The 13,711-nt window shown below is 38.5% G+C and overlaps 1 protein-coding gene across 1 annotated transcript in view; it reads left to right on the top strand.

The window, feature by feature from the left end:
* igsf11 (immunoglobulin superfamily member 11) overlaps positions 1-13,711 on the top strand; it is a 213,347-nt gene that overhangs the window by 53,161 nt on the left and 146,475 nt on the right. Inside the window, exon 2 of the mRNA XM_088346315.1 lies at positions 9,264-9,293. Within this exon, the coding sequence (XP_088202441.1) occupies positions 9,264-9,293 (30 nt within the window). The remainder of the gene's footprint in view (positions 1-9,263; positions 9,294-13,711) is intronic.

A 13,711-nucleotide genomic window follows, 5' to 3' on the forward strand; every position in this document is an offset into this window, starting at 1 on the left:
ACGCAACTCCTTTTTCTTTAACCAACTTTTTACCCCCTCTTCTTTCCTTGTTTGTCCCTCACCTTTAGCGGTCCCCACTTAAACTCGGCACCCCGCGTTTGTTCCGCCCCTCATTTTTCGTTCACCCGTGCAAAACATATCAGAATAAGTGTCTAAAATAAATACAAATAAATACATTACAAAAATATACAGTTGCAAATACATATTATACATGGGTTACACATATTTACAAAGAAAGACGGTACAACGAGAGCGTTTTCAAAGCTTTAATAATAATATAGCTTACATCCCAAAGGGTGGCTGTGACAGGGCAGTTAATGGTAGGCTGGCGGCTGTTAGAAAAAATACATAAATTGGCCGCATTGCTGAATAAGCTGCAGGGTTGAAAGTTAGGGGAAAAAGTAGCGGTTTATAGTCCGGATTTTACGGTAAATCTGAATGAAGGCAATGCATTTCAATGGATGTGGGAGCAAAGAATGCCCGACTGTATTAGGTAGGCTACTCGCACTGTGATTGGCTCATTGCGTTTGAGGGTGAGGCTTAGCCATAGGTCAATTAAACCCGGGACTTCAGAACTGTGAAACATACATGCTAACTAGTCAGCACAATTACCCATTCATACATGGATGATATCTTATAAAATAACTTAGTGTCGAGAAGCTAATCGTCATTGAAATAATTCAGTTGAGGTGGCTTGGGCATCTGGTAACAATGCCTCGTGGACACCTCCCTCTGTACAATAAAAAAGACTGATCTCATCTTGCTCATTTTGGCTGTAATCCGGATCATCTCGGTCACGGGTAGCAGATGACAAGGTCAATGTAGATTGGTAATGAAGATGAAATGTGTGAGATCCTGCACTGCTACGTGTAATAAGCAACACTAAATTTCCTGCGTGTTCTATTCTATTCTATTCCATTCCAGGTAAGTGGGGAAAGAACTAAGAAAGATGCTGTTATCGCGGTTAATGGGGACCAGGAACTCCCACGAACCAAGAAAATCCGCGAAATAGCGACACCACTTTTAAAAGTCCCCGAAGTTTAAACTTACTTTGAGATAATGTCCTTACCGAATGAGAACATACAACTGTAAGAAAATAACAACTATATTTTTACAAATCAAAACACAGACCACAGAAATTCAGTTGAATGAACGGCCTTTATTGACATTATAAAAAAGTAATTCGAGGGCTTCTCCTTTCAGTGTAAGGAAGGGATTCATTCAGCTGCTGGCTAGCTGCACACTAGCATTAGGTATCCTCGTAATGAGCCAGGTCTCCGCTATGATTAAAATACAACAAAAAAGTGGTCCAGCCACTGTTTGGGGGGATGGTCCAACGTGGGCCAATGCAGGAGTAGGTAAAGGCATGTTTATTTGCCATCTCTATCACCATGGAAACTGTCAGGAGGGAATGTCAGGAGCTTGGCAGTTTCAAGTTGAGTGCAGTAAATGAGTCAAAATTGTTTTAAAGTGCCTCCAAGTTTAGATTATAGCCGACCTGCATAATGTGGTCTCATTTTCACACAAGTGTTTTGCTTTACAGAAACAGAAAGGACAAGAAATACATCCCTCAAATAAAGTAAATGTGATGTTTTAAACTGATTTTGACACTTGGTTCGGTCTCATGAGAAAGGACGCTTGTCACACTTGTTCTGTGAATTGATAGGATGCACAATTATAAACAATCACCACCATCACCTTTTTAACTCCTGTGTTTATGACACTTGGATTTCTTTGAAATGTGATACATGTCCTGTTTTTCTTCTCCCGTGAGCCTTTGCTCCAGTCGCCAGCTGGCAGATCTGTTGAGATTGAGGTCGGGTCGGGCATGGAGTTCTGATTGCTCCTCTCTGTCAAACCGCAGAACACATAGGTCGTCTGTGGCAGGTTGCTTGAGGGGTCAAGTGGCGATCGTCTCATGAAAAGCCAACCAAAACGTCTGCCTCGCACCTCTGCCCGGTCGCCACTCGGCCGGAAAATACAGAGGGTTATTACTTTATGTCTGTTTATGAGAGACTTGTGATTTGGGAAGAGGAGCCAGGCCTTGATTTTGTCTGATTATTTGAAATACAAGGAGAAACAAAACAAAAATATATTCAGTGGTACCACTTTATACGAGTACCTCTAAACACAAATATACGAGTATACATTATACGACTGTATTTGCAACATAAATATTGCTCGTTATACAAAAGAAAATGGGCAGCACAACGGCGCAGTGGTTAGCGCGTGTGCGGCACAGTTCTAAAGTCTTGGGAACCTGTGTTGGTTCAAATCCAGCTACCAGACTAACTGTGCAGACCGGGCACTCCGGTTTCCTCCCACATTCCAAAAGACATGCATTTCAGGTGGATTGGCCGGTCCAAATTGTCCCTAGGTGTGAATGAGCGAGCGTGTTGTCTGGCCTGTGTGCCCTGTGATTGGCTGGCAACCAGTTCAGGGTGTCCCCTGCCCACTGCTCGATGATTGCTGGGATGGGCTCCAGCACCTCTGCGACCCTACTGAGGATAAGCGGTGCATCTAATGAGATGAGATGTGATGAGACAAAAGAAAATCTAGTTCACTAGCCAATCCCTTAGTCTACCACTTAAGACCACATATGACTGGTCAATGCCAGCATCAGCTCATCCAGTTTGCTCATGCAAGCTAGTACAGGCAAAAGAAAAACATTTTTGTGTGTTTTTGCATTTACAGTTACAGTAACTTTCATTTTAAGTGTGCAGTAAGTGCTTACAAATCATTAAGTCTCTTGATCTCATACCAGTCGTTTCGCTCCAATTTAATTCTTTAAAATTCTTTAAACGACAATACACCTTGCAAAATCGATGTCACACTTATTTACTCACAGCAAGACAGACTATGTAGAACTGGAACTATGAGACAATATTAGCAAACTACGATAAGATTGTTGTCTCCTACCAGTGACTGTGACGATCCAGATTAGAGGGAAAATTGGGCAAGATAAGATCGGTCTTTAAAAAAAAAATCATGTTCATAAATTATTATACAGCGTACACATTTCTAACCGATCAAAAAATGTAAACACTTAAAAGCTCACAGGTTTTCATGCAAACAGCCCTTGCCGCCCCATTTCCTCTACACCAAACGCAAACCTTCATCATGGCGACTAAGTGCTCATAATAAACTCACGTTTTATTTCCTTTATATCTTATGAACACTATATTAATGTGTATTTAGTGATAAGAAAGATGCGTTTTATAGCTTTTTTGAGTTCACTTTGATGCTTTTCGGAGGTCGGGAACGGGCCAATCAGTTTTTAATGGGGAAAATTTGCTTGTTACACAAGCAATTTGAGATACGAGCACAATCCTGGCTAAATTAAGCTCGTAAAAAGAGGTACCATTGTATAAGGAAGCTCAGTGTGTGATTAGTTTGTGGATAGTTTTAGGCCAGTTTTAATCCTCTTGGCAGCCCTCCTGAATAATGAAGACTTATAGGCTTTAGGTTGTATAAATGAAGAAAAAGATCTGAATTTTTTGAGCTACTACTGACTAGAAACGAGACAAAGAAATCTGTTACTCTACAACTATCATTATCCGATCAATCCTAAAACTTCTCTATAGTTGATCGCTAAGTTACCTTTTGGATTAGAAATGTTTTGAATCCTCAAAATTTTCTTAACAGTCACTTTATATTTGAAATAAAACCACATTGGGCGTAAGTTGCTACATTTTTTTTCAAAAGTTCAGATGATTACCCAGCCTACCTTTGTCATTTATTTATTTAAATGTTAATAGGTAGTAGTAATGTTTGAATCAAAGTTCCTTTTATTAGGTTTCAGGAAACATACCGATTTGAAGGTAGAAAATGCTGATTTTAATAAATAAATTCATGATCAGCATTTTGCATTATTTTCTCACACATAATAAGCCAAACTAGCTACTAAATTTTAATTATGGTGTTTTAAAAATATTTAACTCTACCAGGAATACAAGGGTTCAAATGAATACGTTTTTAGACCCTTCATTAATTATCAACATATTTGGCAAATAAATCGAATGAAGAATTTCTTTAAACTCTGCATTCGGATTTGATTAACAGCCCCCTTTTTTCATCAAATCCATTAACATTTGAAATTAATTGAATATGTGCCTATTACTTCAGTCTCTGTCTATTTTCCCCTTTCAAAGTTTTCTGCATGTGGAAATAAAAGTTTGACACTCAAATCCAATTTACCATTTGGTATTGTCGGTTTAAAAAACAATTTAAAATCCATGGTGTGCACCACCGCACCACTGTAGTCAGTTACAGTTGGCCTAGCGTTATGTAAAGTTGGATTTATGTTTACACATTTTTACCGTAAATGTCTGTGTATAAGGCGCACCTAAAAACCCCAAATTGGCTACAAATTTAAAAGTGCCCCCTTTGCGGCTTATATACCGCAGAATACTGTGGATAAGACTGGAAATGCACACATACTTTATAGGTGTGTTCTATGACACAATGTTTTAGGGTGTACTTCTGTATTATCAATACATTGCAAAAGATAGAAACAGAAAACAGAAAGTCTTTAAACAAAATACTATACATGCTCTTAAGCCGAGAGAGGTTATTGAGGCACAGGTGAAGAAGTGGAGGGAATGTACTATGCAAATCACTGTTTCTGACCCCATAAAAGTAATGTCATAATAATATTGCATACCTGTCAACCTGTATGGTTTTGCCGTACAAAGTACGTTTTTTATGCATTTTAAGACGAGTACGACGTACAAGGAAATCTGTACGGAAAAACGCAAATTTGTCAATCGCATGCGTCTGCCGCCTAGCGATTTCCAATCATGCATCATTCAGAAAAAAAAGATCTGGTGTATGATTATTTTGTATTTTGTACGGGAAAATACGACAGTTTGTACGGGCATGGAGCTGTGGAGGTTGACATGTATGATATTGGCTCTAACTCCTATGTCATCATTTAGTTCTCTTATACCTAGCCACTCCTTTGGACATCTGTTCTCCTCTGCACTATCGTACTCCAGTGTTATTGTTATTGTATAGTGACTTGTTTACCTGACTGCCCATTTTGCACATCTGGTTAGCTGCTCCTCTTGCACTCTTTGCACTACTGTATAATACTCATAGCTATAATTATTTAGTATGTTATTAGTACTTCAATACTCCAACTCAATGCAACATTTTATTTATATTTGTACATTCAAGGAAACTGCGGGTCAGATGTATCGACATTTCGTTCTGTATACACGTGTACAAGAATGACAATAAAGTATATCTGAATCTGAATCTGTACATTGGTTGTCTAGCTGGAAAGTGTCAGTGTCCTCATTTCTGCGACCCCGGGTTCGATACCTGTCATCATTTTAATCAGTGATACTTACCGACTGATTAATTATTGATTTACTATATACCGAATACATAGAATTATACAGTTGCGCTTACTGTAGTTTCAATTTCTTATGTATGATAGTCCTGTGCACCTAATGCATGAAAGATATATGACAGATGACTATTCTTTTAGGGGTGCTTTATAATCCTGTGGTTCTTTTAGTGCTAAAAATACGGTAAATGCAAGTGTTCAACAACAACACATACCAAATGACAAAATATACACCATCTAATTGCACAATCTAGTTGCACTCTGCCTCCAGCTTTATACGTTTTTCATTATTTATCTTCCGTTTATCTCATTTTAGATGAAAATGTTCTCCCTACTTTGGCTGCCATCCCTACACTGAGAAATAAGCGGCACAACAATTTTATTGAATTGTCTTTATTATCATTGATATCAACGTTGTGAAACGATGTGTTTAACAAGATTATATATTGCACTCCAGGGTAAACCTGGTTTATTAGAAATGGATAAAATTCTTGTATTTTCATAGCCACGTTAATATTGTGGTTGTAATAAAGCGGGATTCTAACCTCGAAATATAAAGGTGACCCCAACTACAATCGTGTATTGAATATGCAAACCACCGCATAATAAGTAATGTAAGTTTCCATTGACCACAGTTACTGCCTATTTCACAATTCTAATCTATGCACACTGCAGTCATGAATCAAAATGTGATAGGTCAAACGGTTGATTGGTGCTAATTTTAATGACAGCTGCCTATGATGATATTGGCAACCTGGCTGGTTCAAATCAATGGCGGCCCATCCAACTCCTCTTCGATTTCATTAAGAGAGAGAATGAGTCATTAGGGGCCTGCTGAGAGTTGTTTTATGATAATACACAAAAGGTTGCAGTGACGGATGGTTGGAATGATACTTGACAGGAAGGAATTAGTTTTATAGTTGGGATAATATATTTCCTGGATTTTATTCTGGCACCATAATTACTCTCTGTTGATTGCCAGAAAAACATGGATTTGCAGTCTGGACAGAAATCAAGTCAATGTATAAAGGCAAAACACAATTGTTTCCAACATCTTGTGAACATTGTTTTTAATTAAAATATTCATGGCGCTCCAGGATAAAAGGATAGTAAATCAGGAGAGGAAAATAAGATAAGAAATGTAGGGATAAAAAGTCAATCATACAAGGTAGTGCTTGAAGACTGGCATGAATAGTAAAAATGAGTGCAATGAAAAAATAGTGCATTGTAACAATCATGTAGTGACAATAACATATAGCTACAACAAAGATTCCTAAATGAGTCGATAATAAGATACAGTACAGTAAGTACCCATTTTTCAACTGCAACTGGCTCGTTAACCTTTTGCGAAAATGGCACTACTGAATTTTTTTTCATTTTTTTGTTTTATGCATCGGTCTTAGGAATACCTTCTCAGTTATTCATTTTTGTATTCACTTTTTGAAATTGGAATTATTAATTTTATGAAGTCCATAATCATGGCGGCCGAGTGGTGAGCGTATCTGCGGCAATTGCAGCTACCAGCCTTCCTGTGTGGGGTTTGCATGTTCTCCCTGTGCTTGCGCTGTTTTTCTCCGGGCACTCCGGTTTCCTTCCACATTCTAAAAACATGCATGCCATGTTAATTTGCTAGTCCAAATTGTCCTGAGGTGTGAATGAGCGAGTGAGTGGTTTGTCGCTGTGTGGCCTGCAACTGCCTGACAACCAGATCAGGGTGTCCCCTGCAAGCTGCCCGAAGATGGCTGTGGTGGGCTCCAGCTCCCCCTGCGACCCTGCTGAGGATAAGCAGTGCAGATAATGGATGGATAGATGTCGAAGTCCATAATTTAGGTGTTGGCGTTAATTCCTTCCATACCAAGTATGCAATAATGTATATACAGACATACTGTAAGGCCTTTCTTGCATAGGATGTCATTTTGAAATCCCGTATTTCTTTGTTAAAGTTTCTTATAAATGTTGGTAAGGCCATTATCTCATAAGAAATCTGCAAACATAAGGCCACCATTCCACGGGAAAAAATGTTTTAACTAATTATACACTAATTAGCGATTTATTTATGAACTCCTTACGAGGTATCAATGTTAATTACTAGTGATTTAAAAAAATCAGACTATTGTTTTTAAAATGTAATAGTTTTTAGCCTTTTTCTCTAAAACCAATGATTGTCACTAATTCCATTTTCACACAAGGCTAACAATATATCTTTCAATTTTGTGTGCGCTTTTTTCCGGTGGTAAGGGTCTTGAGGAAAACACTGACTCTGAGTATGTTACTCCTTGTTTTGAAGAACCTATAGCACCTAGCAGAAGTTAAGAGGTTGAATATGTGGTGGCTGTAGTGTAGGGCTGCACGATTTGGGGAAAAAATACCTAAATGTGATTTTTCGGACCAATATTGCCATTAAAATGCGATTTTTGATTTTAAAAGGAAAATACATTTTCTGTGCTAGTTTTTATTTCTTTTTTTGTGAGAACTTTACCCTTAGATGGATGACCCACCAGTATTATATGACAGAGGTCGAGAATTAGTGGGGGGAAAAATGAAAAAAATACTAATGGCATCATGTCATATGCATGTTTTATGAGGAACACTTGGAATATGACAGTATTACAACTTTTTTATTTTTGAAAATTTAGAAAAACAACAACCAATGGGGTCATTTTTGATTCCACTTGTGCATCCAAGGGTTAATACGAGAGACATGCTTTAACCTGCCAGCAAGCCTTCAGAACACCGACTATTTCTGTGTGTTCCAGTGCTAATGTCAGTTGCACTTGAAATGATTGTTAGGGGACAAAACCTCTGAGTGTTAGCTTTCAAAAGAGAACAAAACTGCCCAGAATCTCTGAACGGTTCAACAACAGCATTCAATCTACTTTAGGTACGTCTTGGATTGAGATTTCAGGTGTATTGTACAGGAATATTAAGAGGTAAATTCAAGTAAACAGAGCCTTCTTCTAGGGAGCTTTGTTAGGGTTTGCTGTCTATAAATCCTTGAAAAAAAAACCAGCAGTGTTATGCACTTACACAATCGCACTACGTCGCATTCGGTTAATGGTGCAACCCTATCGGGGTGTGAAGAATCTTTTATAATGTTGTTTGCATTGCTGCTGCTGCGATATCACAGGCCGACAATTTCCTCCAGACTGGGGTAAGAGAGGCCCATTATTTTATCGCCTCCTAAAACGTGTGCCAACATAGGCGACTATAGCAGTCAAAGAACCATTTTAGCTTGACTGCCCGTGACGGCTACAGCAGCAATAATCGATTTTAGCCAATATGGCAATAAATGGGGTAATGATATGAAGAAGTAAACCTGGCAAAGAGTTGTTTATTGGATGTTTGAGTAAGTACAATTTTTTTAGGTCCTCATCCTAAAAAACGATTATTTACATTCAGTTTATTCGCTTGTTGAATTCCATAAATACTCTGATTCTATAAACAATCCCGACAGCTACACAAACCAATGAAGTCACGCTTGAATAATGACCAACTGCAAGCAACAATGAATGAAAAACAGTGCTGAGAAACGTGGCTCAATAGGCAATTATACAAGAGCAATGGTAAAGGCTTGATGTCAGGATTGGAGCATGTGGCAGTTCTACAGAGCGGCAGTTCATGTGCTGGATAGCGCTGTAATTGACTCCAGCTCATGTTCATTGATATGCACGTGCAGTCATCACTCACTGCTTCTCACCCTGTACTGCATACTGAGAGGTTTTTTTCCCATTTTGTATTCCGCACATAATTAAGGTCATCAAAACACACCCACAAAACCCATTTTGTGAAAATACACATCTCACCCAGTGTCAACAAGGGCTCTCAAATGATGGAAATGCGGAATCATAGTCCTTCTCTGCTGTTGTCTATGAACGTGTCACTGATGCCTTTTTATCCTCTTGTTTTACAGGTTCACGGTTGGACACGCTCACCGGGAAAGGTAAAACGATGTTTTATAGCTAGCTCACCATGTGTTGCGATCTTTAGCTTTTTACATGTTGTCGTTATGGTAATGGAAAAGCTGCAGCTCATTCAGAGGCAGATTGAAGCTACGGGTTTTACGTCTGCGGCTTTCCTTTCGTAGGGCCCGGAGTATTTTAGTCTGTAATAATCCCCACCATCTGCTGTCCCTTTTTATTACGTCTAGTACGTGCTCTGTAACTTTTTTCAATAACGTTTATTTTCTCTTCTTGTTCTTCTCTTCGGCTGCATACTTCACTGAATATAGAAAGTGTTTTTTACAACTCTTTCAATTTGACAGATATCTTGTCCTTCTCTTTAAGTCATCACTTTCCCCTAATGGGGTCCTTGCTGCTCTCCGTGTAGCATTCTGTGGTGTCATCACACACGTCTTTTCATATCCCTTTTATCCTCCTTTTTATCCGTAACCACACACAAACACTCTACCCGGCATGTCAAATCTTAATCTTTTTTTCCAACGCAGAGTATATCCACTGGGAGAATCCTTTTATACACATTAGTAAGCGGGTAGGCTCCAAATTATTCCGAGAATTACTTGGGAGTCGCATCAACGGGATGAATAAAACTACAGCTTCATACAAGTGATCTTCTCTTCTGTTTAGAAATAACAATGCACATCTGAAAAGTCAGTATCAATGAGGTAAAAAATTTGTTGTACTTTTTAATTGTATTGAACCATATTAGATTCATGTCATTAAAGAATGTTTATAAGGTTCAGCCCAAGCCATTCAAATACATTGGAAATTATTTTCTCTGATGTTTACTACAAAATATCAGTTTGTGAGTATTTCAAATGATTAAAAAGCTGAAAATTCCTCTGACGGGCTAGTATGGCGGCTATTACCAACTATCTGCCAATATCAAATAGTACATTTGAATAGATGTTAGATGTTACATTTGCTAAAAATATAAGTTTGTGAGTATTTTAAATGATTGAAAAGCTAAAACTGCCGCTGACAGGCCAGTATAGCGAATATCACCAAATATCTGCAAATATCAAATAACACATTTGAATACCGTGATGAAAATGATTGCATATCAAAGTCCAAGGGGACTGTTATGTTTCCTAAATATGCCAAGAACAGCAAACAATTATTGTAAATGATAAAGCTTGAACCTTACATTTTTAGATATTTGTATAAACTAACTTAACTGATGAAAATTTAGCATACATTTGGTCTTTTTTTTTTAAGCATATTAAAATGTTTCCTTTTTTACTGCCTATTATACCAAATATAAGAGACCTCCGCACATACCACATAAGGAAAGTTTTGTACCATCAATTGCAATTCATACCAGTAGTTAATACATACACTGAGCTTGTGTTTTTCATTGTTTATGATAAAACTAATGCCCAAGTCATCATGGCTTTTACATATGCACATGCATTGCTTTTGATTGGAACGTTACGTTACCCCTTCCAAAACAGGCCCATGTGTTGCTTTTAATGGGAAGGATATTGCTGCCACCGTGGCCACCACATACTGCTCTGCAACCTCTTTTGATAAGAAAAACGACCCTGCCAAGATGCATCAAATAATATTTACCACCGAAAATGGTTGTCCTACAATCCTAGTTGTCAAGAGATACAACCCACCAACCCAACCCATATAACCGTTAATGCCAAAAATATCAAGATGGCTCTATGTAAGAGGGTTCCTAAGAGTTATGGATGTTCTACTCAAGTTTTGGTTCCTGTTGATCTACATCTATTTAAAAAAATTGAATAACTCCACAGTGTGTTCATAGATTATCACAGAAGTGAGATTTGTGGTTTAGTTTGATGGTCCGTTAGTGTTCTGGTCTGTCTGCAAGTTACCCTTGCTGATAGCACATTTCAGCCATATCGCCCCATACAGGGTAAATTAGAAAGAGATAACATGCAATTGTTGAATTTTTCTGAAGATTGACATAAACGCTGAAATTAAGTTGAGATATTGAGAGATATCTCACAGTTTATTAATTTGGCGTTGACAACATAAAACAAATGTACCCTGTTTTTTACCAGGACTGAAATGTCAAAATCTTTTTCCGGATGCAAAAATATTAATTATAATTTTTGTGACGTTTATCACAAATTAAGAGAGTAGAGTAGAATGTGGTCAACACAGTAGGTGTTAGGAAGACGTACCATACTCGATTGTGAAAGCAAGACACAGTTCAGTTGCATTTGAAAGCAAATCGAAAGGAATTGAAGTTTTTCACCCATCCATTATCATCCATATATTCGGGGTCGGGCCGCGGGTTTAGAAAGGAAGCCCAGACCTCTCGCTCCCCAGCCACTTTGCCCAGTTCATTCGACGATTCTGAGACGCTTTTGTGCCAGCCGAGAAACGGTGCCTCCAGTGTGTCCAGGGTCTGAAATGCCCAAAACACCCCACGAGAAGACATCCAGAAGGGATTCGAATCAGAGGCCCATACCACCTTAACTTACTAATATCCATTCAGAAGAACAGGAGATTTACTGTGAGTTCATCCAGGATTAACGTGCATCTAAAGGAGAGACTGGACACCCTGCATAGGAAACTCATATTGGCCACATGTATCTCTGATCTTGTGGCAGCTTGGGTGAATTCTATGTAGTATGTGCAACACAAGGCTTAAACACAACCCTGCCCCTGATAAACAAAGTACATCAAAATCTGCTCAAACCAAAATAGAGAGGGCGATGACATCATTTCCCTGACGTCAGCCTTGTTCAGTGCACAGCTGGACTTACAATGAACTGATGGATTAGTGAGTGCGAAAAGAAGCCTGACAGAAACAGACTGTCGAAACCCAGGCGTCCATGTTTATTGGACATTACAAAAACGGGAGACATCACACAAATGTTGATATCAGATGGCGTCAGTGTTTATTGGAGATTACAAAAACCGGGAGACGTCACACAAATGCTGATATCAAATCTTGTCTGACACTAACCCGAGCATAATTCATCGAGCTTCTTTTCCCAGTCCTGTGCCTCATTTCTTCCCATGATTGCCAGCTGTTCCATTTATACTAAAACTGCATGTCTCTGCTGGTCTGAACTGCTGTCAATTGCCGTTAATAGCTACTTTTGCCATTTGCCTCAGAGACCCGCTATGCCTCCAATGTCATTACCTTACAGTTTTTTCATTTCTTAGCCGAAGCAGCGGTTCTCAGAAATGTCTCTGAACGTAATGTCAGTAATGTATTATAAGGCAAAGTCTGCTTTACTTTTCCAAATGTTCATAATTGAAATGCTGAATAGACAGCTCAGGCTAATCAGCTTAGAAATGTAGTCTGCAGTCAACGGATAATAAAAAAAGGATCTTGCCGCTGAAGGGTCTATTAACACCACTGTAATAGGGAGTTCATGTACTATGATCCGAGGACAATGGACTGGCTGGGGAATTAAAGAGTGGCAGAGCAGTAGGAGGTGAGAGCGCGCAATTAGAGCGGATACTTTTTTATTTTTCCATAAAGAATGTATTAAATAATTACATAAAAAACACATTTCTAATTAGGATCCAAGTTAACAAACTACCAATTAGATTCAAAGTGGGAAATGGGACAGATTAACTGTTTTTTTCTGGTTGTTTTACAAGACGCTTGACATTTTATCCGAGGAGGCGTAATCAGTTTATGCAGGACAGGACAATTTATGATGAAACATGTTATGAGTGACAGCGCTAATACAATATTTATTAGAGCTCGGTTCTGACTTCCTTTAGCATGAGACTACTAGTGCCAATGTGCTGCAAAGGGTTTGAATTATTTGCTACCTCTGCAGCTTGAAGATGTAACGATTTAATGCACCTTATAAAGTTATTGACAAAAAGTGTATGATGAATCAATAAACTCATGGCTGTCAACGTGTTGTACAGGATGCATTTGATAATCACGGATCCATCCTAAATCTGTTTGTGATTGCTTTTTTTCCTTCGATTGTTATTTGCCCTTTACATGATGCGGTCTTCGATCCAATTTAGTTACCAGTGTATCAAGGTGTATTAGAGGTCCACTGCGGATATAACCTGCCATATGAAGGACTGTCAAACATTTCATATATTTGCCCTTTCCAATTTTTGTTTTAACCCCCTCGGCCTCTGCCTTCCACACACATTTCTAATTACAAGTCTCCTTCTAGTCCAAATTGAATCAAATACTGGGCATATTCACTTCTTTCCCAAACGCTTCTTACTGTGCAAGGCCAATTTGCACCTGCAGTTCATGTTGTAATTCCAAAATTTTGGAAAGCTAATTGCATTTGAAATAAACACCGCCGTATTAACAGCATGCCAAGTCATTATTAAGACAACAGAAGGATCAGGTTTCCACATCAATCTAGACTGTCCTTGAGTGTCCTCTTAGTTGGCAGTTTAATGAAAAGAAATAGACGTATGCCAACTCATT

The sequence above is a fragment of the Urocampus carinirostris genome, chromosome 10, assembly GCF_059441175.1.
Source record: "Urocampus carinirostris isolate Australia breed hairy pipefish chromosome 10, RoL_Ucar_1.0, whole genome shotgun sequence".
Taxonomy (NCBI): domain Eukaryota; kingdom Metazoa; phylum Chordata; class Actinopteri; order Syngnathiformes; family Syngnathidae; genus Urocampus; species Urocampus carinirostris.